General features: G+C 36.6%; 1 protein-coding gene across 1 annotated transcript in view; it reads left to right on the forward strand.

The window, feature by feature from the left end:
* Positions 1-25,965, forward strand: part of FAF1 (Fas associated factor 1) — a 428,908-nt gene that overhangs the window by 145,542 nt on the left and 257,401 nt on the right. Inside the window, exons 5-6 of the mRNA XM_047789144.1 lie at positions 8,853-8,944; positions 14,467-14,558. Of these exons, the coding sequence (XP_047645100.1) occupies positions 8,853-8,944; positions 14,467-14,558 (184 nt within the window). The remainder of the gene's footprint in view (positions 1-8,852; positions 8,945-14,466; positions 14,559-25,965) is intronic.

The following is a 25,965-nucleotide window of genomic DNA, read 5'->3' on the forward strand; positions in this document are numbered from 1 at the left end:
ATTGCTTTGGCACAGGTTTGATCCCTAGCCTGGGGACTTTTGCATTGTGCTGGCACAGCATGCATGCGCGCGCACACACACACACCCACACACACACACACACACACCCACACCCACACAGAGAGAGAAGAGGTTCCTATTTTGGCTCAGTGGAAACAAATCCAACAAGTATCCATGAGGACGCAGGTTCCATTTCTGGCCTTGTTCAGTGGGTTAAAGATCAGGCATTGCTGTGATCTGTGAGCTGTGGTGGCAGTCGCAGTTGTGGCTCAGATCTGGTGTGGCTGTGGCTGTGGTGTATGCTACCAGCTGCAGCTCTGATTTGGCTCCTAGCCTGGGAACCTCCATATTGCCATGGGTGCAGCCCTAAAAAAGACAAAAAAAAAAAAAAAGAAAGGAAAAAGAAGATGGAGATTATGACACTGGATAACAAAGGAAAACCCACTTTAAATATCATGCATGAGATTGAAATGTAAATATAGAAAATAGTAATTAAAATATATTAAAACATGTTATTAATGTTAATATTAAATAAGTAAGACTTCTAGACAAAGAATATTTTCAAAATTTATTTTATTAGAAGTTCCTGCTGTGTTGCAGTGGGTTAAGAATCCAACTACAGCAGCTTGGGTCGATATGGAAGCCAGCATAGTAGATTAAAACATCCGATGTTACCACAGCTGCAGCTTGGATTCAGTTCCTGGCCTGGGATAGTCCATATGCTGTGGATGTGGCCATAAAATTAAATATATATATATATATATATATGTTTAAATATATATATAAAATAGTTTGCATCTGCTAATCCCAAACTCCCAGTCCATCCTTCTCTACCTCCTTCCTCCTTAGCAGCAACAAGTCTGTTTTCTATGTCAGTGTGACTGTTTTTGTTTCTTAGATAAGTTCATTTGTGTCATATTTTAGATTCCATATATAAGTGATATATGGTATTTGGACTAAGAATATTATAAGGGCTAAGTGGAGACATTTCATAATGATGGAAATGTTAGCTCATCACAAAGATATAAGTATTCTAAATTTGTATGTATATAACAACAAAAGACTGAAAGTAAATAAAGGAAAAAAACCAGTCCACAGCACTGCAGTGAGCAAAGGACAAATCCACAATTGTAATTGGAGATAAAAACACTCCTTTGTCACAGTAATGTTCAGAACAAAGGACAGAAAATGTGAACAGCATATCAACCAGTTTGACCTACTGAATTGTATAAAATGCTCCTCATAACCATAGGAAAAGACATACTCTTTTCACATGCATTTGCTACGTTCATTAAGGTAGAAAATATGCTCAACCATAAAGCAAGTCGCAGAAAGTGACTTAAAATGACTTAAAAATCATGGGAAGTATGTTCTCTGACAATATTAAATAAAATAGAAATCAAAAGAGGACCTCCCATGTGGCTCACAGCGTAACTACTCAGTGTTGCTTCTACTGTGGCTGTGGCTCCACCCCGGCTCAGGAACTTCCATTTAAAAAAAAAAAAAGGAAATCAAAAGAATATGTAATAAAGTCCTGAAATATTTTGGAATTAGTGTATTTCTAAATAAACCATAGGCCATAAACAAGTGGATGGATAAACAAATTGTTGTGTATCCACACAGTAGAATGAAAGTAATGGATTTTTGTTACATTTAACCATGTGGAAGAATCTTGGATAGTTTATTTTGAGTGAAAGAAGCCAGATTTTAAATATACATTCTGAGGAGTTCCCTTGTTAGGGATCTGGTGTTGTCACTGCAGCAGCTTGAGTTGCTGCTGTGGCACAAGTTTGATCCCTGGCCTGGAAACCTGCACAGGCCTTGGGCATGGCCAAAAATAAATTAAAAAATGCATTCTGAAATTCCATTCATCTAAAATTCTAGCTAATTCAAACTAATTCGTACACAGAGACATCACATCACCGGTTCCCTGGGGGTGCGGTAGGGGTAATGTAGAAGAATTACCAAGGGGCATAAGAAAACTTTTAGGGGGTGATGAATAAATTCATAATCTTAATTATGATGTTGGTTTCATTGTTTGGTATGTTTGTCAAAACATCAAATTGTGGATTGTAAATAGGTGCAGTTTATTTTATATCATAATATAGCTATAAAGAAATTTTTTTAAAAGCAAATCAAACGCTTACAGAAGGAAAAATTTATACACACATGCACACACACATAAACTAATAAGGCAGAAAATAATAAATAGAGAAAATGAATAAAACCTAAAGCTATTTTTTGTGATCAGTAAAATTGATAATTCTCTTGCTGTAGAATAAGAACAAGAGAGAAAACACAAATTCATCATATTGAAAATGAAAGGTACCTACAAACATTTAACGGATTCTACAGCAACATTAAGAACAAACTTATGCCAGTAAATTTAATAGTTACATGAAACATTAGAAAGCTAGAAAACTTATTTTAAAAGTGTAAGTTACCACAGCTGACAGAAGAAAAAATTTAAAATCTTAATAGCTCTACATCTAAGATATAATTACAATCAAAACCTTCCCATAAAGAAAATCCAAGCCCAGATGGCTTCATTGGTAAAGTCTATCTAATATTTAAAGAAGAAATATTAACAATCATTCACAAATAGAGATGAAATATTCCCTAATTCATTCTGTGAAACCAGCATTAACCTTGATACCAAAACCAGACAAAAAGAAACTACTATAGAGTGATATTTCTTTCTTTCTTTTTTTTTTAGTTTTTAAAGTCGCATGTGTGGCATATGGAAGTTCTCGGGCTAGGGGCTGAATCACCGCTGCAGCTGCTGGCCTACAGCACAGCCACAGCAATATGGGATCTGAGTCACATCTGCAGCCTACACCACAGCTGACAGCAACACCAAATCCTCAACTCACTGAGCAAGGCCAGGGATCAAACCCGCATTCTCATGGTTACTAGTTGGAGTGTTTCCGCTGTGCCACAGTGGGAACTCCCCAGACTAATATTTCTTACAATAATAGAGGCAGAAATCCTCTACAAAATATTTTTAAATTGATTCATTAAGTATAATAAAATATATACATATATGTATAATGTACTTCATGGTTAGGTGGGCTTTATCCAAATACAAGGCTTGTTTAATAGCTTGTATATAATCCATTATTGTAATTCACCGTATTAGTATAATGAATACAATGGAATGAGAAGTTTCATCTGATCTTTTCAGTAGATGAAGGAAAAAGCATTAGACAGTATTTAACAACAATATTTACAATTTCATGGGTTTTTTTTATTATTAAACTTGCAGCAAAGTAAGAATAGCAGGAAATTTTGTCAACCTGTAAAGCACATTGCTGAAGGACATACAACTAATGTAATACTTTTGAGACTTAATATTTCCTTCCTAAAATCAAGTACAATGCAGGTTCACTTGTATCAATTCAGCACTTTATAGAAGACATGTACGTAGCCAATAAGCACACAAAAATATACTCAGTGTAATTAGTTATAATTAATCATCAGGGAATACAAATTGAAACCACAGCGAGAAATCACACCTACTGGAATGACTAAAATTAAAAAGAAAAATTCTGATTGTTATGGTTGGGACCAATTGGAATTTAAGTTGGAATGTAGGATGATACAATCACTTTGAAAAACAGTTTGGCACTTAAAATCTAGCAACTCCGCTCTTAGGTATTTACTCAAGAGAAATCAACACCTATGTTTACACCATGTTCATCTTTATTTGAATGGGGAAAAAGAGAAACAACCCAGATGTTCACCACTGGTTAATGGATAAACAAATTATGCTCTATCTGTATGTATTAGTTATTGGATGCTGTGTAACAAATTACTCAAAAATTAGTGGTTTTAAAAAACAACATTTTGTTTTCTCACCGTTAATGAAGGTTAGGAATCCAGGCGTGGCTTAGCCTGTCTCGTATGGGCTGGAATATATCATCTCAAGGCTCAAGTAAGGTCCACTTCTGTGGTTACTAATGTGATTATTGGCAGGATTCATTTCCATATGGGCTGTTAAATTAGGAGCCTCATTTCCTTATTCACTCTTGTTTGGAGGCTGCCTTTAGTTCCTTGCTTTGTTTACCTCTCCATAGAGCAGTTCATAATAAGGCAGCTGGCTTCATCAAGATGATCAAGTCAGGAGCAAGAAAGGGTGTCCTAGCAAGACAGAAGTCACAGTCTTTTGTAAGCTAACTCAGAAGTGAAATCCTGTCACCATTACTGCATTTTCTTCACTAGAAGTAATTTGGTATAGCCCACACTTGAGGGAGGAGATTATAAAGTGCATGAATATTATGAGGTTGGCATTGGAAGCCACTTCAGAGGCTTTTTACTGTACCATTTAATGGACCACTAAGCAATGACTACTAAGCAAATACCAACTGGTTATGGTACATGCAACAACATGGATGATTCTCAAAAACTTTATCACATAGACATAAAGAGAACAGATAAAAGTAATCTTTAGGGTGAGAAGGAGGATCAGTGGTTGGGGTAAGATCAAGTTTTTGTTTCAAAGGGGTATGAGCAAACTTCTGTGATAAAGGAAATACCCTCTATCTTGATTGTGGTGGTGGTTACAGTGGTATATATATGTTTGTTAAAATTCAGGAGTTAATTTTATTACATGTAAATCATAACCCAATTAATTTTTTAAAAGTATGTTGGATTCAATGGACTGTTCTTTGTTTTTTTTTTTAACTATTTTATTTTATTTTATTATTTATTTTTTGGTCTTTTCTAGGGCTGCACCCGCGGCATATGGAGGTTCCCAGGCTAGGGGTCCAGTTGGAGATATAGCTGCTGGACTACACCACAGCCACAGCAGCGTGGGATCTGAGCCACATCTGCAACCTACACCACAGCTCACGGCAACGCCAGATCCTTAACCTACCGAGCGGGGCCAGGGATCGAACCTGAAACCTCATGGTTCCTAGTTGGATTCGTTAACCACTGCACCACAACGGGAACTCTGGTTTTTGTGTTTTTGGTTTATTTTTTCCTTTTTTCCTCCAGTTTTATTGAGATGTAATTGATATATGACACTGTATTCAGTTTGTTTTACAGTGTAATTACTTACATACACAGTGAAATGATTACCACAGTAAGTTTTGTTGATATAGATGCAAAAAAGAAAAAAAAAGGTTTTTTTCCCCTGTGAACTCTTAAGATTTACTCTCTTGACAACTCTCAAATATATCATACAGCAGGGTAAACATGTTATGCATTATATCCCAGTACCTTTTCTTATGACGGGAAGTTTGTACTTTTTGTCCTCCTTCAACCAATTCCCCTTCTCCTCATTGTCTGCTTCTGATTACCGCAAACAAGATCTTTTTCTATGAGCTTTTTTTTTTTTTTTTAAAGATTCCTCATTTAAGTGAGATCTACAGTATTTGTCCTCCTTTGGTTGACTTCTTATGCTTAGGATAATGCTCTCAATCAAGGTCCATTCATGTTGTTGCCAATGGTAGGATTTCTTTCTGTGTTATGGCTAAACAACATTCCATTGTATATATATACGTACTATAACTTGTTTTATCCTTTCATCCGTCTATGGACATTTGAGTTATTTCCACATTTTAGCTATTGTGAATAATACTGCTAAGAACATGGAGAAACAGATATCTCTTTGACATAATGTTTTCATTTCCTTCAAATATATTCCCAGAAGTGGAATTATTAGATCACATGGTCGTTCTGTTTTTAATTTTTTGAGGAACCCCCATACCGTTTTCAGTGGTAGCTATACCAATTTACAGTTCACAAGAGTTCTCTTTTCTCCATTTCCTTGCCATCATTTGTTATCTCTTGTCTTTTTGAGGGTCACCATTCCAGTAGGCATCAGGTAATAATACCTCATTATGATTTTTTGGTTTGCATTTCCCTAGTGATTAGTAATGTTGAGCATCTTTTCATGTACCTATTGGCCATTTTTATATCTTCTTTGGAAAGTCTAATCAAGTCCTTTGCCCATTTTTAATTGGATTATTTGTTTGGTTTTGGTTTTTTTACAATTATATAAATTCTTTATATATTTTGGATGTTAAACCCTTATCAGATATATGGTTTACAAAGTCAATGGACTATGCTTGATGATGTCTGCATATCTTCACAATTTTTGAAATAACAACCAGGGGTACTGTAGTGGCAGTGCCATCTTGTGTTAAGATCTTTGGAACCAGAGAGACCCGGAGATGAAAACTGGCTCTGAAACGTGCTGCATTCTAGCACTTCACTGCCCTGAATTATTTTGAATATCCTTGAACAGCACTACTGTTTACTGAGTCCCTATGCTGGCCAGATAGTATGCTAGACACTTTGGTGTGTATTACCTTAAATAATGCAACTTAAAATTACCGGCATTTTTTTGAGTCTCTTGAATATATTGGACACATACTAATACAAAGTGTTTTCCATTCCATATGTCATTTAGTATAGCAGCCCAATGAAGTGTTAGACTGTAGTTATCATTCCCACATTACAGAAGAAGAAATTGAGATCAACAGAGAAAAATTTTTTTAAATATGAGGGATACAGGGTTGCTATCATGATGCTGGATTTGTTTTCTGTTCTTTTCTACCTGTGGAACAAAAGACTTTTTGTTTTATGTGTTACTCAAGCTTGCTGCAAAAACTAACTGGTTTTTTTTGTTTGTTTGTTTTTTTGGTCTTTTCTAGGGCTGCTCCTGCGGCATATGGAGGTTCCCAGGCTAGGGGTCTAATTGGAGCTGTAGCCACCGGCCTACGCCACAGCCACAGCAACTCGGGATCCGAGCCGTGACTGCGACCTAACTACAGCTCATGCCAACACCGGATCCTTAACCCACTGAGCAAGACCAGGGATCAAACCCGCAGCCTCATGGTTTCTAGTCAGATTCGTTACCCACTGAGCCACAACGGAAACTCCTAACTGGGGGTTTTTAAATCTTTGTTTTTCCTTTCCTTTAGGTAATGAATGCTAAGGGTATCCAAGAGTTTAAGCAGAAGGTGTCAGATGAAGAAGGTGAAGATAGGTTTCTAAGAGGAAAGCACTGGGTAGATTTCTAAGAGCATAGCCAATTTCCAGATAGGTACAGCTCTAGAAATAGCAACCTTAGCCACACATGAAAAGGCAGTGTTTATGTGTTTTTGGTGTAAGAAGTACAGTTCATCTTTTTATCCTTTCCCTAAACAGAATAATCCTTTGTCAACAGTGATATTTTTGAAGGCCAAAGTTGATAAAAGTCTGTGCTTCTAAAATATAATGTTGCGTCAGAGTCTTTTTATGATGTTTAATCACTATCCAAAGTGCCCAGATAGGAATTTTCTTTAAGAAAATACATAGAACTTGTATAGCTTAAACTCTACCATTCTTTTCCTTTGTCATCATGAAGTGACTTTTCTTCTCTTAATATGTAGTATAGTCATTTTCTGCAGTGTTTAATCACTTATAAATGGAATTGAATTATGTGTTAATCTAAAATTACAGATTAAACCAGCTATAATGGAAAAAATTAAAATCATTATATATAAAAAATAATAAAATTATAAACTAATCAGCCTAATAAAAACAGATATTTGAAATATTTTGCCTTCTGGAGTTTTTGCATAGCAAAAATGAATCCACTAGGAACCATGAGATTGCGGGTTCAATCCATGGCCTCACTCAGTGGGTTAAAGATCCGGTGTTACCATGAGCTGTGGTGTAGGTCGAAGGCGCGGTTTGGATCTGGCATTACTGTGGCTGCGGTGTAGGCCGGCAGCTGTAGCTCTGATTTGACCCCTAACCTGGGAACCTCCATATGCCATGGGTGTGGCCTTAAAAAGCAAAAAAAAAAAAAATTTGTACCTTCTGATTTAATGATCTGTTTAATAATAGTCCCAGAAATTAGCTGAGTAATTTATTAGTGTACCTGATTCCTAAAAAGTAATTTGTGGAATTTGGGAAAATTGTGGTTCCTCACTGTTTTTCATTAGCGTCATTTTCATTTTTGCCTTTTTACCTTTTGTCTTTTGTCTTCACTGAATAGAATATCCTTGCCTTTGAGTTGGCTCTCCTTCACAGCCCAGCTATACTTGATGCTTGGTTTAGGTCTAGCTATATTTTAAGCCTAATCTTTCTCACAAAGCCATTTCTATTTGATACAACATAATTTTTTTTTCTGTTCTGAAATCCTTTTGCGTTTCTCTTTAACATAATTTAAATTCTTATAGATTATATACATTGGCTTTTTTTTTTTCCTAGCTACTTTCATGAATGTTATTTCCTTTCATCCTTGAACCCTAGAGGGGTAGGCATTAGTAGTCCCTGTTTTATGGATGCAAAAACTAAGAATAGAAGAGAGTTATTGACTTTTTCAAGATGAAACGTCAATCCAGATCTTCATTGCACAGTTTGCTTTCTTTATACTATAATGCCTCAAGTTTTTAAAGAAATTTTATTGAAGTACAGTTGATTTACAGTTATTTTTAAAATCTTATACCTTTACTGACTACGCCTGCCATTTACTGAGCACATATATAGGTATTTTCAGTTGGTTGATTTAAAATAGATTGTTTTTATTCAAACCCTCAATCACTGATAGCTGTTTCTTTTTAAAAAGTGACTAACTTAATTGTGGGGTCTTTTATCATAGTGTTGAATCCCAAGTTCCTCAAAGGGGCAATATGTTCTGTGATCAAATTTTGAAATTTGAACTACTGAAAATTTTCATTGTACATTAGCTATATTTATAAAAAATATGTAAAAAGGAAAATTTTCGTATTCATTCATCAGGCAAATGTCATTGACTGTGGACCATGTGCATAGTACTAATGTTAACTGTGGATATGAACAAATATTGATTGCATTATTTTTTAGTAATATCTGGTCTCTTCTTATTTGTACAGGAGAAATTAAGCAGATTCTAGAAAACGAACTTCAGATACCTATGTCTAAAATGCTGTTAAAAGGCTGGAAGACTGGAGATGTGGAAGACAGTGTGAGTTTCTTAATTACCTAGAAATAAAAAGAATATTAAGCTGTGCTATTGACCAAATGATGTATAATGTTAGTTTTTTATTAATGTTACATATAACAGATGTAGATTTGATAATAGTAACCTAGTTTATATAGGGAATCAACAAACAGTGTTTTTCAAGCTAAAGCATTTTCATAGTAAAAACAACTGTTTTAAGTGAGTTGGGAATGTAAGTGAAACCACTCTATGGTAGGTTTTTCCTATTTCTATTTTATAGGAGTTAATTTGGCATTCTTTTTTGAAAGCTTTTACTTTTTTCTCAAACCTCACATGATGTCAGTAGGTACCTTGGAATAATAATTTACTGAACCATTACTTATTGGTCTGAAAAAAGTCATAGTATATACATTTATATCATAAGTATTAATTATGGAACAAAGAAGGTAATAGCATTTTTTTATCTTGGAAAATTTATTGATAAAGATTATTTCTTCTTTACTTGGATAGGGGCAGGTGCATGGAATGTATTACATTTTAAGAATTTGCACAAAGTGTTGCAATTTGAAGGTATTAATTGCTGTTCTCAAGGACCCAATATTAGCCTAAAGTATCTCACACACTTACTCTTTTTCTGACAGAGAGAATGGGAAGGAATGGAAAGAAATGAGTTAACTCTAAAGTTTTAGGTTTCTGAGAAAGAAATAATTATCAAATCTTTTCACACTAACTACTGAGTTGATATTTCTTTCTTTCTTTTTTTTTTTGTCTTTTTAGGTCTGCACCCATGGCAGATGGAGGTTCCCAGGCTAGGGGTCGAATTGGAGCTGTAGCTGTTGGCCTACGCCACAGCCACAGCAGTGCCAGACCAAGCTACATCTGTGACCTACACCACAACTCACAGCAATGCTGGATCCTTAACCCACTGATCGAGGCCAGGGATCAAACCTGCATCCTCATGGATACTAGTCAGATTCATTTCCACTGTGCCATGACGGGAACTCCTTGTATTTCAATATATAGGCATAAACTTAGAATCTTCACTTTAGGTTCAATTCTTCTTTGTCAGTGGCTTCTGGTAGACATTGTGCTTATAAATACTTAGATATGGGTTCATTTGATATATGGAAATGTTCTGAGCATTTTTATAAGTTATTTACAGGAATTTCAGCTTGGCAAGATAATTATAAATTTAGGTACAAATTATGATGTCCTATATTAATGGTCGGTAAACTATATTTATACGGAGCTGGGTAGTTAATATTGTAGGCTTTGTAGGCCATGTAGCCTGTTGCAACTACTTAGTTCTGCTGTAATAGCTTGAAAACAGCCATTAGACCATATGTGAAAGAGTGAGCATGACTCTGTTCCAATGCATCAATATTTATGGACATAAATTTGAAATTTATATACTTTTACATATCATGAACTATTCTTCTTTGGATTTGTTTTCAAACATTTAAAAATGTAAAAACCATGCTTATCTCACAGACTATACAAAAACTGGCAGTAGGCTGGATCTATTGCACAGCCACAGCTGGCTGACCCCTGGTGCTATATGGCTGTTCCAACTGAAACATGCATTAAAAAATGAAAAGACAGAGTTCCCGTCGTGGCGCAGTGGTTAACGAATCCGACTAGGAACCATGAGGTTGTGGGTTTGGTCCCTGCCCTTGCTCAGTGAGTTAACGATCCGGCGTTGCCGTGAGCTGTGGTGTAGGTTACAGACGCGGCTCAGATCCGCGTTGCTGTGGCTCTGGCGTAGACTGGTGGCTACGGCTCCAATTCGACCCCTAGCCTGGGAATCTCCATATGCTGCGGAAGCGGCCCAAGAAATAGCAGAAAAAAAGAAAAAAAAAGAAAAGAGACACTGAGTAAATCAACAACTTTGGCTGAAATAAAACACCATAATGCATTAGTTATGTAGCTATATCATTTATTCATTCATTTATTGAGAAACCTATAGATATGAATCAGTCTTAACATGGCATTTTTGGCAGTTTGGGAAGAGAAAAACAATCATTTTGAAAATGTTCTTAAAGCTATGTATTCTAATACAGCTGTCTCTCAATATACATAGGAGATTGGTTCTAGGACTACTCTCCATACCAAAAATCCATGGATGCTAAGCCTTTTATATAAAATGGCATAGTATTTGCATATGGCCTGTAATCCTCTGTATACTTTAAATCATCTCTAGATTACTTGTAATATCCAGTGCAATGTAAATGCTATGTAAATAGTTGCTGATGATGTGCAGCAAATTCAAGTTTTGCTTTTTGGAACTTTTCACATTTTTTCCTTTCCAAATATTTTCCATCCTTGGTTGTGGAGCCTGTGGATATGGAGGGCTGACTACATTTGAACATGGTTTTTGTTACCAGTAATATTTTCAGTTACTTATTTCTGTGTTCTCTGCCTAGGTGGTTACTGCTATTTCTATGCCATTAACTTTCTGATTGCTCCCAAATTTATGTTTCTATGAATTCTACGTATCCAAATTGGTAGTTCACATTTATACTTGCATACTTTCTTGGTATTTTAAAAAAAATTTTATGGCCGCATCTGTGGCATATGGAAGTTTCTAAGCTAGGGATTGAATCTAAGTCACAGCTGTGACCTCTCATGAAGGGTTCAATGTTTGGGTAAGATTAGCCCTCCCCAGATGTCCCTGTTTCCATCTTCAGGGTTAAAAGGGTTTCTTAGACATCCACTCTACCTTGTTTTCCAACACTTTCAGCCTTGTCATTATTTGATTCAACCAGGACCAATTTCATGACACCTTTTCCTTCTGTTTATGGCATTCACTGCAAGGAGTCTCAGATTCTCACACCACCCCTCACTCAAATCTCTGTAGTCTGTGCACAGTCCGTATCTGTCTCTATTCTTTTTACTCCACAGTACTTGAAACATTTTTGCTATTCCCTGTGGAACTAATTCATCGTTAGCAAAATTCCTTCTGTTGTCAACCTCTTCCTACATATTCCCTTTACCATCTATCCGTGACTGAAATCTGCCTTGCTAAGGACATTGTTTCTCTGTAGGCTTCTCAATGTTAATTGCTTTTCTCTAGCTGCCGTCATACCAAGGGACTAACTGGTAAAAATATGTGTCCTCATTGTCCCTTTTGTGTGTGTGTGTATACGTACATACATACGTATGTATATATAAATCACCAACTTCTTGACATCATCTTTCTTCATATTTCGATGATTTTTGGTTCTTAGTGTGTAATTTCTCTGTCCTAATTCTTAGTAATGTATCCATGTAAATGATTCTTCTAACATGTTGGCCTCTTATTTCCTTGAACTTCTTTTTACAGTGATCTTTTTTTCCATCCTAGGTGGTCTCATTTCCTTTCTGTGGTATAATGTAATTATAGCAGTTCTTAAAACCCGATTTCAAGCATCTGCTTTATGCTCATTTCTTCTTCTAGCTCACTTCCTTCAGTATCATAACTACAACAGTCCTTCAGCCCTATCCAGACCTCCAGTCCATTGTTTCTACCATCTTTTCTTGATTATTCGTGTCCTCTCTTTCTGCCGTTTACAGTAGACTAAATCCCACGGTCAGTCACTGTAACCATTTTTTTGCATGTAGCCTCAATTCTTACTTCATGGTGCTTGCTTGACAAAAATCCTTACCTTGGATACGTCCAGCTCTTCTTATTCTGTGCCTCACAGATAAATGGGACTAGAGACAAACAAAATCTTTAAATTCATGACCATAATCTTCATAGAGCCCCATAATGTTGCTGGGGATTATAGTCTATTTACCAGGTTTATCCACATTCTCTTAAATGGCTGCTTTATGCTTATCCTTAGACCTTTAAAACACCTCTCTGCCACTCTTACTCTCAGGTGCTAACTTCACTTCCTGTTTTGTTTCACTGATGAAATAAAGGCAGTCACAAGAGAACTTCCGCAAGCTCCCAACTTGCTCTCTCTTTACTTGCCTGCATCTTATACACATACTCTGCTTTTTCCCCTGTTGCTCTAGATGGCCCATCCAATCTCCTGTCTAAGACCAAAGCTCTGGATTGCATTGGATTGAGTTTTGTATTCCCTCTGGCCTAATCAAGGACTTCACTCTAATTCTTCACTGCATCATCACTGTTTTCCTCTAGTAGAGCCTTACTGTTAACATTTAAACAATATGTAATTTCTTCCATTTTTCTCTTGATCCCACCTCCCTTCCAGCAATCACTCCGTTTCTCTAGTTCCCTTGATAACAAAACTTCTCCCAAAGAGTTGTCTATATTTGTTGTCTCTAATTCCTTTCCTTCCGTTTCTCTTGAGCCCAATCTAAGCAGGGACCTGCCAGTGCTCTTGTCATATTCTTCACCCTTCCTTTCCTGCTTTATGTTTAGTCAAGAAAACTATCACTTCCTAATATTCAACTATATAGGTTACTTACTTCGTGTATTCCTACTAAAATGTAAGCGCCATAGATCAGGGGTTTTAGACTATCACTACTGTATCTTCAGTGGTTTTTGTTGTCATTGTTTTTGTCTTTTTAGGGCCACACCCATGACATATAGAAGTTCCCAGACTAGGGTTGAATTGGAGCTACAGCTGCCAGCCGTAGCAACAGCCACAGCAATGCAGGATCTGAGCCGTGTCTGCGACCTGCAGCACAGCTCATGGCAACGCTGGATTGCCGATCCATTGAGTGAGGCCAGGGATCAACCTAGTCCTCATGGATACTATTTGGATTTGTTACTGCTGAGCCATGACAGGACGTCCCAGTCTTCACTGTTTAGAATAGTCCTTGCACAGAATTAATAAATATCTATTGAGTAAAAATATTTGTCCTAGGTTATGACGTAAAGATGTAAAATGTATTTCTTAATGTGTGTTGCTATCTGAAAAAAGTTCGAAGTATATTAGCAAGTATTTACCATCAAGTTGGGAGTATAAAAGCTATGTAGGAGTTCTATGGTAAAGAAATTTGGTGCAATTTTATATGGTTATCAAGATAGTAGGTCAGAGGTAGTCCAAGAGTATTTATTTATCCCAGACCGAGTGCTTTAACAACAACAACAGCAAAAGGCTAGCTAGAGTCAGAGTTAAGCGATCTAGGCAACGCTTGTTAGAGACCTCATCAAAGTCATTTCACCTCTTAGGCTGTAGCTTCTCATCTATAAAGCCTTTGGATTGAGGTATTGTATATGATCTTTTCTTGGTCTAATGATCTCTGCAAACCTGTAGTGCTAATTTCTGCTATAATGATCCTGGAATGAAGTGGGTATTAGTTGCAAGGATATGCCTCTTCAATGAAGAGATTAATGAGTCTCAACTATATTATATGTTTGTATCTTCATGAGCTAAAGAGTTTGTGTTTTATTTTAACTTGCGTATTTAATGCTCATTTGTATGGAAAACAAAGTTATTTGGACTCAACAGTTCTTCTGTATTACTCTAAGAAATTGTCAAAGATGAAAAGGCAAACTATAATATTGACAATTTTCCAAGAACAATAGTAAAAGATTAACACTGTATAGTCAATAGTTATTTTTTTGTTTGTTTTTATTTTTTCTTTTTCAGACGGTCTTAAAATCACTACACTTGCCAAAAAACAACAGTCTTTATGTCCTTACACCAGACTTGCCACCTCCTTCATCATCTAGTCATGCTGGGTAAGATGTTTACTTCTCCTGGGAATCTGAAATGAAAAGTTTGTTAAGTTGCTTTAAGCTATATGTAAGTATCAAAACCAAGTCAAATCAAAATCTTGTTGATGCTTTAACTAACCAACAGCTATTAACTATATAAACTTTCAAACTATTTGGGTAGTTTATTTGTTTGATTTCAGTGATAGAATTAAAAAAAATTTTTTTTAATTTTATTTTTTGTCTTTTTGGGGCCACACCTGTGGCATATTGGAAGTTCCCCCTGGCTAGAGGTCAAATCGGAGCTATATTTGCCAGCCTACACCACAGCCACAGCAATGTCAGATCCAAGCTGTGTCTACGACCTTTATCACAGCTCACGGAAACTCTGGATCCTTAACCCACAAAGTGAGGCCAGGGATTGAACCTGCTAGTATCCTCATGCATACTAGTCAGGTTCATTACCGCTGAGCTACAACAGGAACTTTGAAATCTTTTTTATAAAGAAAAGCTTTAGCAAAACTCCATTATATAAAATATAGTCAAAAATGTTACTTCTGTGTTTGAAGGAGAAGAACTTTGGAGGGAAAAGAACGAGTAACTGTAACTCCAGTTTCTCTCATAGCTTAAAAAACATGTATTTGAGGAAAATTCATTGGGCTCTGCAGCATACAGTTTGAAAACTACTGATGTAAAGTTTTTATTAATATTTTCTATTGGGAATAGAGATTCTCTTTCCTTTTTTCAGTTTTCATAGTGAAACTCAATGGAATGATCAAATAATTTTACTGTTTGATTTTATATTACATTATTATTGCTTGGAAACAACCTGATCTAAAGTGAATGGTTAAGCTCATGATAGCGTAATAATTTTTGTGAGTACAGTATCCTTCTAGAGATATGTTTAAGTTGCTTTTTTAGATTTTTCACATTTTTTGCACATTTTCTTCTTTTTTTTAATACAACTTGGTGTCCCTAAACTTCAAATATTGGCAAATGCTTTCCCAGCCACCTACCAAATATCTTTATTATTATGTAATGGAAGAGAGAAGTCCTATTTTTTTTTTTTTTACTGCACTACCCACAGGACACCTCTGGCCACCAAATGTGTGGTTTTCCCTTGCCCAACACCAGGCAATCCTTCCACACCAGCTGGATATTCTTCAATTTAACTAAATTCTACAACTACTTACCTGCAGATAGCATTAGATCCCACAAGGTCAGAGCTCAGTGTCATAAAACTGACTACAAGTCATACCCAATTGCAAGTCTATGTTGTCACCTGTGTTTCTGACCAACTGGCTATAAATTGGAAGTTCCCACCACTTCTTTTTGGGTTCAATAATTTGCGAAAATGGCTCACAGAACTCAGAAAAGTGCTCTACTTACTACTACCGATTTCTTATAAGCGTATTTTAAAGAATATAAGTGAACAACCAGATGAAGAGATGCATAAGATGAGATCTGGAAGGGTCTGAGCACATGAATGCCTGTAATGTTTGGGGTGTGCCACCCCCCCAACACATGAATGCATTCTTGTTACACAACCTGCAAGCTCTCCAAAGCTCTTTAGCTAGGATTTTTTTATGGAGGCTCATCACATAGGCATAATTGGTTAAATCATTGGTGGTTAGTAATTTACTCAACTTTCAGCTCCTCTCCTTCTCAGAGGTCAGAGGGGAGGGGAGCATGGAAGAATCAAAAATTCCACCCCTCTGATCAGGAGGTTGGTTCCCCTGGCAGCAGCTCCTATCCAGAGAAATTTTCCAAAAGTCATCTCTGTAACAAATCTAGGTATGGTTGAAAGGGGCTCATTATGAATAACAAAAGAGTCCTTTCTTCTTTCAACTTTTATCACTCTTATCACTTAGAAAATTCCAGGGATTTTAGGAGCTTTGGATAGAAAAGAAGACTAAATGTTTATTTCTTATAGATCATAACATTACAGGTGGATAGTAGCAAAAAGAAAGTTAAATTTGACTTTACCAAAGGAGAAATCATTGAACTGAAAAAAGTTTAATGTAACAAAATTGTATCTGATATTGAGGGAGTTCTCATCATTGCTCAGTGGTTAACAAATCAAACTAGGAACCATGAGGTTGCGGGTTCGATCCCTGGCCCCGCTTAGTGGGTTAAGGATCTGGCGTTGCTGTGAGCTATGGTGCAGGTTGCAGACACGGCTCAGATCTGGCTCTGGCCTAGGCCGGCGACTACAGCTCCGATTAGACCCCTAGCCTGGGAATCTCCATATGCCATGGTGCAGCCCTAGAAAAGACAAAAAGAAAAATGTATCTGATAGTCTGTTAATGATTTGTTTTAGATTGGGAATTTAACGATTTCTTGGGTTGCTCTTTATCTTCTATGTCCAGATCATATATTAATGGTAAGTTGCATTTGCACACTATTGCAAACAGCCAAACAGAACCTGTAGTCCTTGTGTTTATACCGTTTCTTTCTGTATAGTATAGCAAGTGTAGGTTCTGTATTTAGCCAGGTAGAACATTATCTTGTAGGTTAGTGAACAAATTGTAATCACTGTCATCCATTATGTAAGCTACATAATTACAAGTAGATTGGCGACATCTCATTATTTATAATGATGCTTTTTCCTGTGTTGGAACAAGACAGAAAAATCCAAAGCCAGTTAAAAGACATAAAACAGTGTATCTGGGAGGTGGGAGGAGGGTCATTAGAAGTTCTTGCTAACGAAAAAGTTATATTAAGACACATTTTATTAAAATCTAACTGAAAGGCCAAGCTGTATATCTTTAAGGTATGTTAATCTAAGATATCTTTCTGTAAAACTAGAGATTTTTTCTTTTTTTTTTTTGTGATATATATCTTAAATTCTGATTTCATGAGAGTCAATTTTTAAAAAACCCATACAGAGCCCTAAAAGCTAATGGTAATAATTATTTTTAATTTGTGTTTTCATTTTGTGTTTTATCGAAAAAATAATTTTTTTTTTTTTGGTCTTTTTGCTATTTTCTTGGGCCGCTCTCGCGGCATATGGAGGTTCCCAGGCTAGGGGTCGAATCGGAGCTGTAGCCACCAGCCTACACCAGAGCCACAGCAACTCGGGATCCGAGCCGCGTCTGCAACCTATACCACAGCTCACGGCAACGCCGGATCGTTAACCCACTGAGCAAGGGCAGGGACCGAACCCACAACCTCATGGTTCCTAGTCGGATTCGTTAACCACTGCGCCACGACGGGAACTCCCGAAAAAATAATTTTTGAGATATTAACTGTATAGTGGAATCCAAAAGTAATTTTCTATTTGTATAGCATATCATATTATGACGAATATGGTAGACAGATAAAATTGTCCCATGCTAAACTCCATAATGACTCAAATAGATTTGTTTTTGCAAAATTATCTTGTAGTTGGTAGATCCATACAAATCTCACTTGTGATTTGTAACCTAACGTACAACCTAAAAAAGAGAAGATAAAAGGTAATTCTGATTCTTAGTGTTATATTTGAAAATTTGCAAATGAATGGAAGAGCTATGAAGTTGGTAGAGGACAATAGGAAAGTTTATATATATATATATTACCCTACCCCATCCATTTTGTCATCTCAGATTTGGAATTTTTTTTTTGTCTTTTGTCCTTTTAGGGCCATACCCACAGCATATGGAGATTCCCAGGCTAGGGGTCGAATTGGCGCTGAAGCCGCTGGCCTACACCAGAGCCGCAGCAACGTGGGATCCGAGCTGCGTCTGCGACCTACACCACAGCTCACGGCAATGCCGGATCCTCGACCCACTGAGCGAGGCCGGGGTCAAACCCGAAACCTCATGATTCCTAGTTGGATTTGTTTCCGCTGCACCATGACGGGAACTCCAATTTGGGATTTTTTTTTAGAGGTATATTTTATTTCTGTGGTTGGTTTGATATGTAATTGGTTTTATTATTTTATTTCTCTGTCATGAGTCAATGGATGTTGGAAGATAGAGAACTGGATAATAAATTGCCTATTAATTGCAGTGCAGAACTGTGATGAGTTCTTGCTGCTGGATTCTATCATTCCAATTCCAGTTCAATGGCAAACAGGTTCTTTCTTTATAGAGCGTCAGTCTTCTCTGAACGGACTAGACATCATTGGTGTCACAATGTTACAGTGTCCTAAATTTTGTTACTCCTAAACAAAATTTATTACAACCAAGTCAGGAAAGTAATGTGATTATAATCCATCTCTCCATACAAAAGATACCAAGATCTAGTCAGAAAAATCCTGAATTATAGTCCCATTTTGGATAGAATGTTAGATTTTTCACTTATAAAATGGGAAGCGTTGATTTTTTAGTTGCCGGGTGGTTGTAAAAATTCAGCAAGCAGGAGTGGTACATTATATGGAAAAGCACAAATTACAAAGCATTGTAATTATAATTATTTATGCTAATAAATACCAATAGTAATCTTTTTCATTCAACTCTCACTTGATTCTTATAAGCAGCTGTATAAGAATACAGGCTGATTTTGGTATCTTTGTTTTATAAACAGGGAAACTGAGGTGTTTAGAAGAGTTCTGTGAATTGTTTAAGGTCGATAGTGAATACTTTTTGATAGTGGAATCTTCGTCTGACTCTCCATCTACTAAAGCTTCTAGATTTTTGTCAGAAATACACAAAGCTTTATTCCAGAGATGCCTTATTTTTTGAAAGCTGTTCTTTAGAATGAGGGTTTTTTTTAGAGAAAAAATCTTGTAATTTGTCATTATATACTCTTCGAGGGGTACTTGTATACATCATTTCACTTACTGTATTTCTTCTCAAGAATATTAATGAAATTTTGGTGTGTGGATGAACTTTTAGCTACAGTTCACAATTAATCATTTTGTAAAATTTAGATATAAAATAACATGCTCTTAAATTGTTTACTGACAGTTTTATTCTCAGGGGTTGATACAAACTATGTCTTAAACCATGTCCTATAAAATTTTTTTTCCTTAACTTGATTTTACTACCACTAGGGGGTGCCTAGTAATTGAATCTTATTTTTTATTTGCAATTTTTTTAAAGCTAAGAGCACCAAAATTATAATGTGTGTCTATAACTGAATTATAGTTAGAATTATTTTAAAGTAAATTGTGTTATTCAGAAAACATAATTTCAGAATTTTTGAGAATTTGAGAGCAAACTTTTTAACATATTTTTTATAACAGTTGAAAAGCATTTAAAAGCCTTTTAAAATAAATTAATTTCACCAATTAATTGAAATAATGATTCAGTACCCCTATGACACAAACTTCAGATTATACCATAAATCATAGTAAAATTAGAAACAGTAGAGGGATACTGTTAATTATACCTGTTTTATATTATTTTAGTAAAGATTCAATCCATCAAAGATGTATTGTTTGCCTACTAGATAAAAACAGGTTCTGTCCTCTAGGAGCTTATAACCTATTCATTAAGGTGTTAAACTTTTTCTTAATTCATCTCTTTACAAAAACTTTCCAGCACTCTCTTTTGGTATTCTGCCTGCCGCTCAGGTGGATTCATCTAGTAAGCTCTGCTTTTCTTCAGCTGCTCTAAAGATTGGTGTTCTCCAGAGTTCTGTTTTCAGCAGTCCTTCTTAATGTACCTCCTTCCTGACATTTATTCTTAATCCTTCAGTTTCCAAATATGTATATGTATGTAAACAAATCTGTTTATAAACACCTATTTCCTAGTTGCCAGTGGAGCTTTTCACTGGTGTGTGTCCCATGTATAATTCAGTCGTATGTCTAGAACTGAGGCAGTCCTGAGAAATCTGTACTGCTGCCTATATTTTTTGTCTCAAAAGTACAGTGGTACAAAATATGTAAATTTTTCTAAGTAGGATGATTCTTTAAAAGGTCATTGAACTTGGCATATAAGTAAATGATGAGTTTATTGAGATCATTTTTGGTGGAAAGATGAGAATGAGAACCACATTGTCATGTGTTTTAAGGAATAAGTGAGAAATGAGGAATTGGAGTTTCTGTTATTTTCAGAAAATTCAACTGTGAAGAGAAGGAGAAATTAAGGGAGGAGTAGGGTCAAGAGACTGAGAATTATTATAAGTATGAGGAAAGAGCTGGCATATATGAAAATTTGAAAAAGAGAAACCAGAAAGAACTGGTGACCAAAAAGGGTATAGGAGTGTCTTGGCTTGAGCGGCAATAACAAAATAAAATAGACTGGGTGTCTTCAACATTTTACATTTACTTCTCACAGCTCTGAGGCTGAAAAGTACCAAGATCAAGGTTTCCATGAGGTTTGGTTTCCAGTGAGAGTTTTCTTCCTGCCTCACAGAAAGCCACCTTCTCACTCTGTCCTCCAATAGGGAAAATGAGTCAGGGGGGAGAGAGGGAGCGGGAGAGAGCGGAGTGTGGGTTGGGAAGCAGAAGGGATGGGGCACAAGCAAGCTGGAGTGCTCTGGTCTCTTCCTTTTCTTATAAAGACACCAATCCCATCGAATGAGGGCTCCACCTTTATGACCTTATTTAATCTTTATTCCATCCTAAAGATTGTTTACAAACGCAGTGATATTGGGGATTAGGGCTTCAACGTAAGAATTCTAGGGGTCAGGGGATGCAGTTCAGTCCACAGCCGGGAGGCAGGGTGGAGTCCAGGGATTAAGTGTTGACATGAAGCCAGCTGGCATTTAGAGACAGTAGAAAAGGCAGAGGAATAGAAGATTGGAGCAAATGGAGAGCATTTCTGGGATCTGGATTTCAGAGCTATTAAGTAATAGCTGATGACAAAGTGCGAATTATAGATAATACTGAAGTAGAAGATAGGTAATAGTTATAAGAATAAGGATATTAATTAATGTATTTGGTAAAATGACTTAAGAGTTATCATTTATGAAGGCAGGCTTTTCGCCCTTCATATATATTATCTGGTTAAATCCTCACAGTAAATCATAAATAGGTGTTATTACCCACATTTTGCAGGTGGGGAAACTGAGTTAGGGGTTAGGTTAGTTCTTTAAAAGTAAACATGAATAAGGGTGCTAGATACTAAAACTTTGAATATAGAAAAAGTGGTACTTAGAGGGAAATTTATAATATTAAGACCACTGATGGAAGACAAGATAGAAAGCAATGAATTTTATGTTCAACCTAAGAAAATAGAGAAATAGAAATTCCCATTGTGGTTCAGTCATAACAAACACGACCAGTATCCAGAAGGATGCAGGTTTGATCCCAGGCCTCGCTCAGTGGGTTAGGGATTCAGCATTGCCATGAGCTATTGTGTGGATCGAATATGCGGCTCAGATCCCACATTACTTTGGCGTAGGCCAGCAGCTGCAGTTCCAATTCAACCCTAGCCTGGGAACTTCCATATGCTGCAGGTGTGCCCCCCCCCCCCAATAAATAAAAATAAAAGAGGCATAACCATAAAGTAAGACTGAAGAATACAGAAGGAAAGGAAAATTTAAAAGCAGTAATAAATGATAGAAGTAATCAACAAGTAATACTGCTTGAAAAATCAACCCAAGAAAAGATGAGACTAAGCGCAAATAAAAATAGTAGGTATGAAAAAGAGGACTTAACTCTAAATTCAGAAGAGATTTTAAAATTAATAAAATACTTATTAAATAATACTAAAGGAAAATAAATTGTTTCAAAACAGTAAATACACAGGAATAGTAATAAAATAAGCATCTTTATGGCAATAAAATCTGAAATTTTGTTGAAGTGGAGAATTTTGTGTAAACTAAAGTAGTAAAATGAATATAAGAAATAGAATACCTGAAGAAAGTGATGACCATTAAAGAAATTGTATTTGTAGTCAAAAATTTCATATGCCACTTCTTCCCCCTCCCCCACCCCAGAGGCTTTCCCTAAAGAAATCTTATTAAGTCTTCATGGAATGGATTACCTCAGTCTTGTACAAGCTCTTTCCAGAGGGACTGCAACTTATTTTATTTTATAATATTCATGAAACCTTGTTACCAAAAGTAGAAAAAGATAATACAAGGAAGAATTTTGTGTAAATCTCATTCATAGCCATAAATAATAAAAATGGCACTTCTTCTTGTATTCAAATGGTCTAAGATGTAATAAACCAAAAAGCATAACTTGATTATGTCTCTCCCTTGCTCCAAACCCCTCCATTAGCTTTCTGTCACACTTAGATAAAATCCAAGTTTTTTCCTATGGTCTATAAAGGACTTATATAACCTTGCCCCTGACTTTCTCTCTAACTTCATCTTTTATCATCCTCTCTCTGGCTTGTATCTTGCCAGCCACACAGGCCTTCCTGCTCTTCTTTAAACATTGTAAGTATGCTTCAACTTCAGGGCTTTTGCATCTTGTCATTCCCTTGCTTGGAATGATCTTCCACCAGTTATAACTTTGCTCACTCCTTTATTTTAATCAGGCCTCCCCTCAAATATTACATCTTCAGAGAGACTTTTCTTGATTTCCCCTGGCTAAAAAAAAAAAAAACCCCTCTGTTATAATCTCTCCTTTTATTTTACATTATCATTACAATGCATTATATTAGTAATATAGTAATATATTCATATTTGTTGTCTATGCCTCTCATCACAGTGTAAAACTAAGAAATCGGGATTTTTTTTGTTATTCACTGTTGTATCCTCAGAAGCTAAAAAATGCCTGAGGGGTAAGTTCCCCTGTGGTGCAGCGGGTTAAGGATTCGGCATTGTACTCACAGTGGCTCAGGTTGCTGCCGTGGTTTGGGTTTGATCCCTGGCCTGGGAACTTCCACATGCCACAGGTGTGGTTTTAAAAAAAAAAAATTCCTAAAATATAGTAGGTACTTAGAAATATTTGTTGGAATCAGTATGTGGACTGATAGATTCATAAGGATGTTTGCTTCCTTAGACCAAAGCTAAGGATTAAAGTTCTAACAGTGGGATATCAAGCATCATGCAGAACAAGCATTAGATATTTGGGGAGCTAAAGGTCTTACAAGTGTCCCATAAATGTAATGAACGAGGCCATCTCCACTCCGTAGCCTGAATTTAGTTAGCCTTTTTGTCCGGTGTTCCTTTTGATTTCTCTCGTCAAAGTATGAAGTAATAGAAGGAGCTCTGGCTTTCTAGTCAGTCACACTGTTTATCCTGTATCTACCCTATACTGGTTTTGTGGCCTCAGGTTAACACCTTTCTTCTTTGAGTCTTCGTTTCCCTAGTATTTTTTCATGTATGGCTGCCCCTCTCTCCCCAACAAGATCCTGGGTTGTGAAGAGCAAGAATATTGTTTTTCTCTCTCTATTTTTAAATTTTTTTTATTGTTATCTTTTTTTATGCTGGCTCACAGCAAGTAAAAATTCCCAGGCCGGGGACAGAACCCACGCCACAGCTGTGACCTAAGCCCACTGCAGTGACAATGCCAGATTCTTAACCCACTGTGCTAACAAGGGAACTCCAAGAACATTTTTTTTTTTTTTTTGCGGTTTTAGGGCTGCACTTGTGGTGTGTGGAAGTTCTCAGGCTAGGGGTCAAATCGGAGCTACAGCTGCCAGCCTACTCCACAGCCACAGTAACGCAGGGTCTGAGCCGCACCTGCCACATACACCACAGCCCACAGCAACGCCAGATCCTTAACTTGCTGAGCGGGGCCAGGGATCAAACCCACAACCTCATGTTTACTAGTCAGATTAATTTCTGCTGCACCGTGTCGGAAACTCCAAGAATGTTCTTACTGAGCATCTCCCTCAGCTCATGAAGGTGTCATTTATGTCGAGGCCCTTAATAAACAAACATTTGTTGTATTGAATATGACAAGTTTCATGACAAATTGAAGAATTTTTCATCCATGCATATGTAGTCTCTCCACTGGCTGTTTCTCTAATTGTCAAACTCCTCATAAAATATTTTTCAGGTAAATAGGAAGTCCATCTCTCATTTTATTCATGCAGAATGTCAGTTATTCACTCATTTGCTAGATACAGATCAAAAACCATTTTACATTTTGTTAGGTCCTTTTTCTAGGTGTTAGGGATACAGTGAGAAAACAACAAAGTACCTGCTTTCAGAGTTTACGGTATAATATATGTAAACATGGGGTAGGATGGGTGGAAGGCAACAAACTACAAATAAGATAAATAAGAAAAGTTATCAGATGAAAATAATGCTTTGCAGAAAACTGAAATAAAGTGACATAATGAGAAGTAATTGGGTGATTACTCTAAGCTGTAAGTGAGGTCAGGAAAGGCCTCCCAGAAGATATATCATTTAGCATGAATGATTGAGGAGCCCTTAAAGTGAAAGCCATAATGAATAGTAGTATTCTAGGCAAGGGGACTAGCTAGTGCCAAAGCCCTCAGGCCATGTACAGATACATGGTTGGAGAATGTTTTAGCATTTTGGGATTTGGTATTACAAGTGATCATCTTGCTAGAAAAGGGCTGAATGGGTATCTTGGTAATAAAAGACAGTCTTTTCAGCTTGCTTTGGTCTTAGACTAATAACTGACTTAAAAAAAAAAAAGTCCAGCTCTATTTTAATTATATAGATTATTTTTATGGAAGAAATGACAGAAAATAAGGTATCCCTTATGTATAGTTGTCTCTTTTTTATAAGTAGTGATTTCATTCTTACTATTGAACTTTGACCTTTGTACTGGGGAGATAGTTCATTGAGTTCTATGAGGATGTTGTTGAGCTCTGGTCATGTAGTCCAGCATATGGTCCTCCTGTGTGGCCTCTGAGTTGTGACGTTACTTTTAACTCTTTTAAATTAGTTGCTGTTTATGCAAGTGGGAGTAAATTCAAGGTGCTGATTGGGATTCCTGTGATAGTTGAGTAAACCATTGGTGTTAAATATGTTAAAATACGTGGCCTTTTTTTTTTTTTTTTTTTTTTGTCCTTGGAAAATCGTTGGTGGGAAACCAGGTGACAGTAGACTTGAATTAGGCAAAAGTAAGGAATTATATTTTCCAGTGGATACTGTGAAACGAAATTGAGGCGTAGTGAGTCAAGGTATCTGAGTCCTAGCCCCCAGTCTCCCACAGAATCACTCTTTGACCTTGATCTGGTCATTCCTCTGCTTTAGGCTTCAGATGTTCCCAGAAAATAAATAGGATCCATGACTGGAAAATGAAACTGCTGTAGTAGCTAGACTAGCACCAAATGAAGCTTAGACTTGATTCCTAAGTGAGGTCTTTTAATGTTCACTCCAGATCTAAATCCTAGGACCCACATGCTCAGGTGACCTATAAAAAGTTATGACTAGGTCCTCAGAGCCTTGAGGACAGATGCAATAGGCCTGTCTCACCAACCTGGTCACAATAGGAAACAGCTTAGAGGGCTCATGGCAAGCCCTGTCCAGGAATATTTATCACAGAAGGTAAAACATGGAACAGAGTTTAGTGCTCTAGGGCATAGGAAATGGAAGAGGAAGCTGCTGGTCTTGTCCCTGCCTTCTGTGAAACGTAGTACAAGGTGACCTTGTGAATAATTATAGTAGTCAGTTCTCTTCTCTGGAA

The sequence above is a fragment of the Phacochoerus africanus genome, chromosome 8, assembly GCF_016906955.1.
Source record: "Phacochoerus africanus isolate WHEZ1 chromosome 8, ROS_Pafr_v1, whole genome shotgun sequence".
In the NCBI taxonomy this organism is placed as follows: domain Eukaryota; kingdom Metazoa; phylum Chordata; class Mammalia; order Artiodactyla; family Suidae; genus Phacochoerus; species Phacochoerus africanus.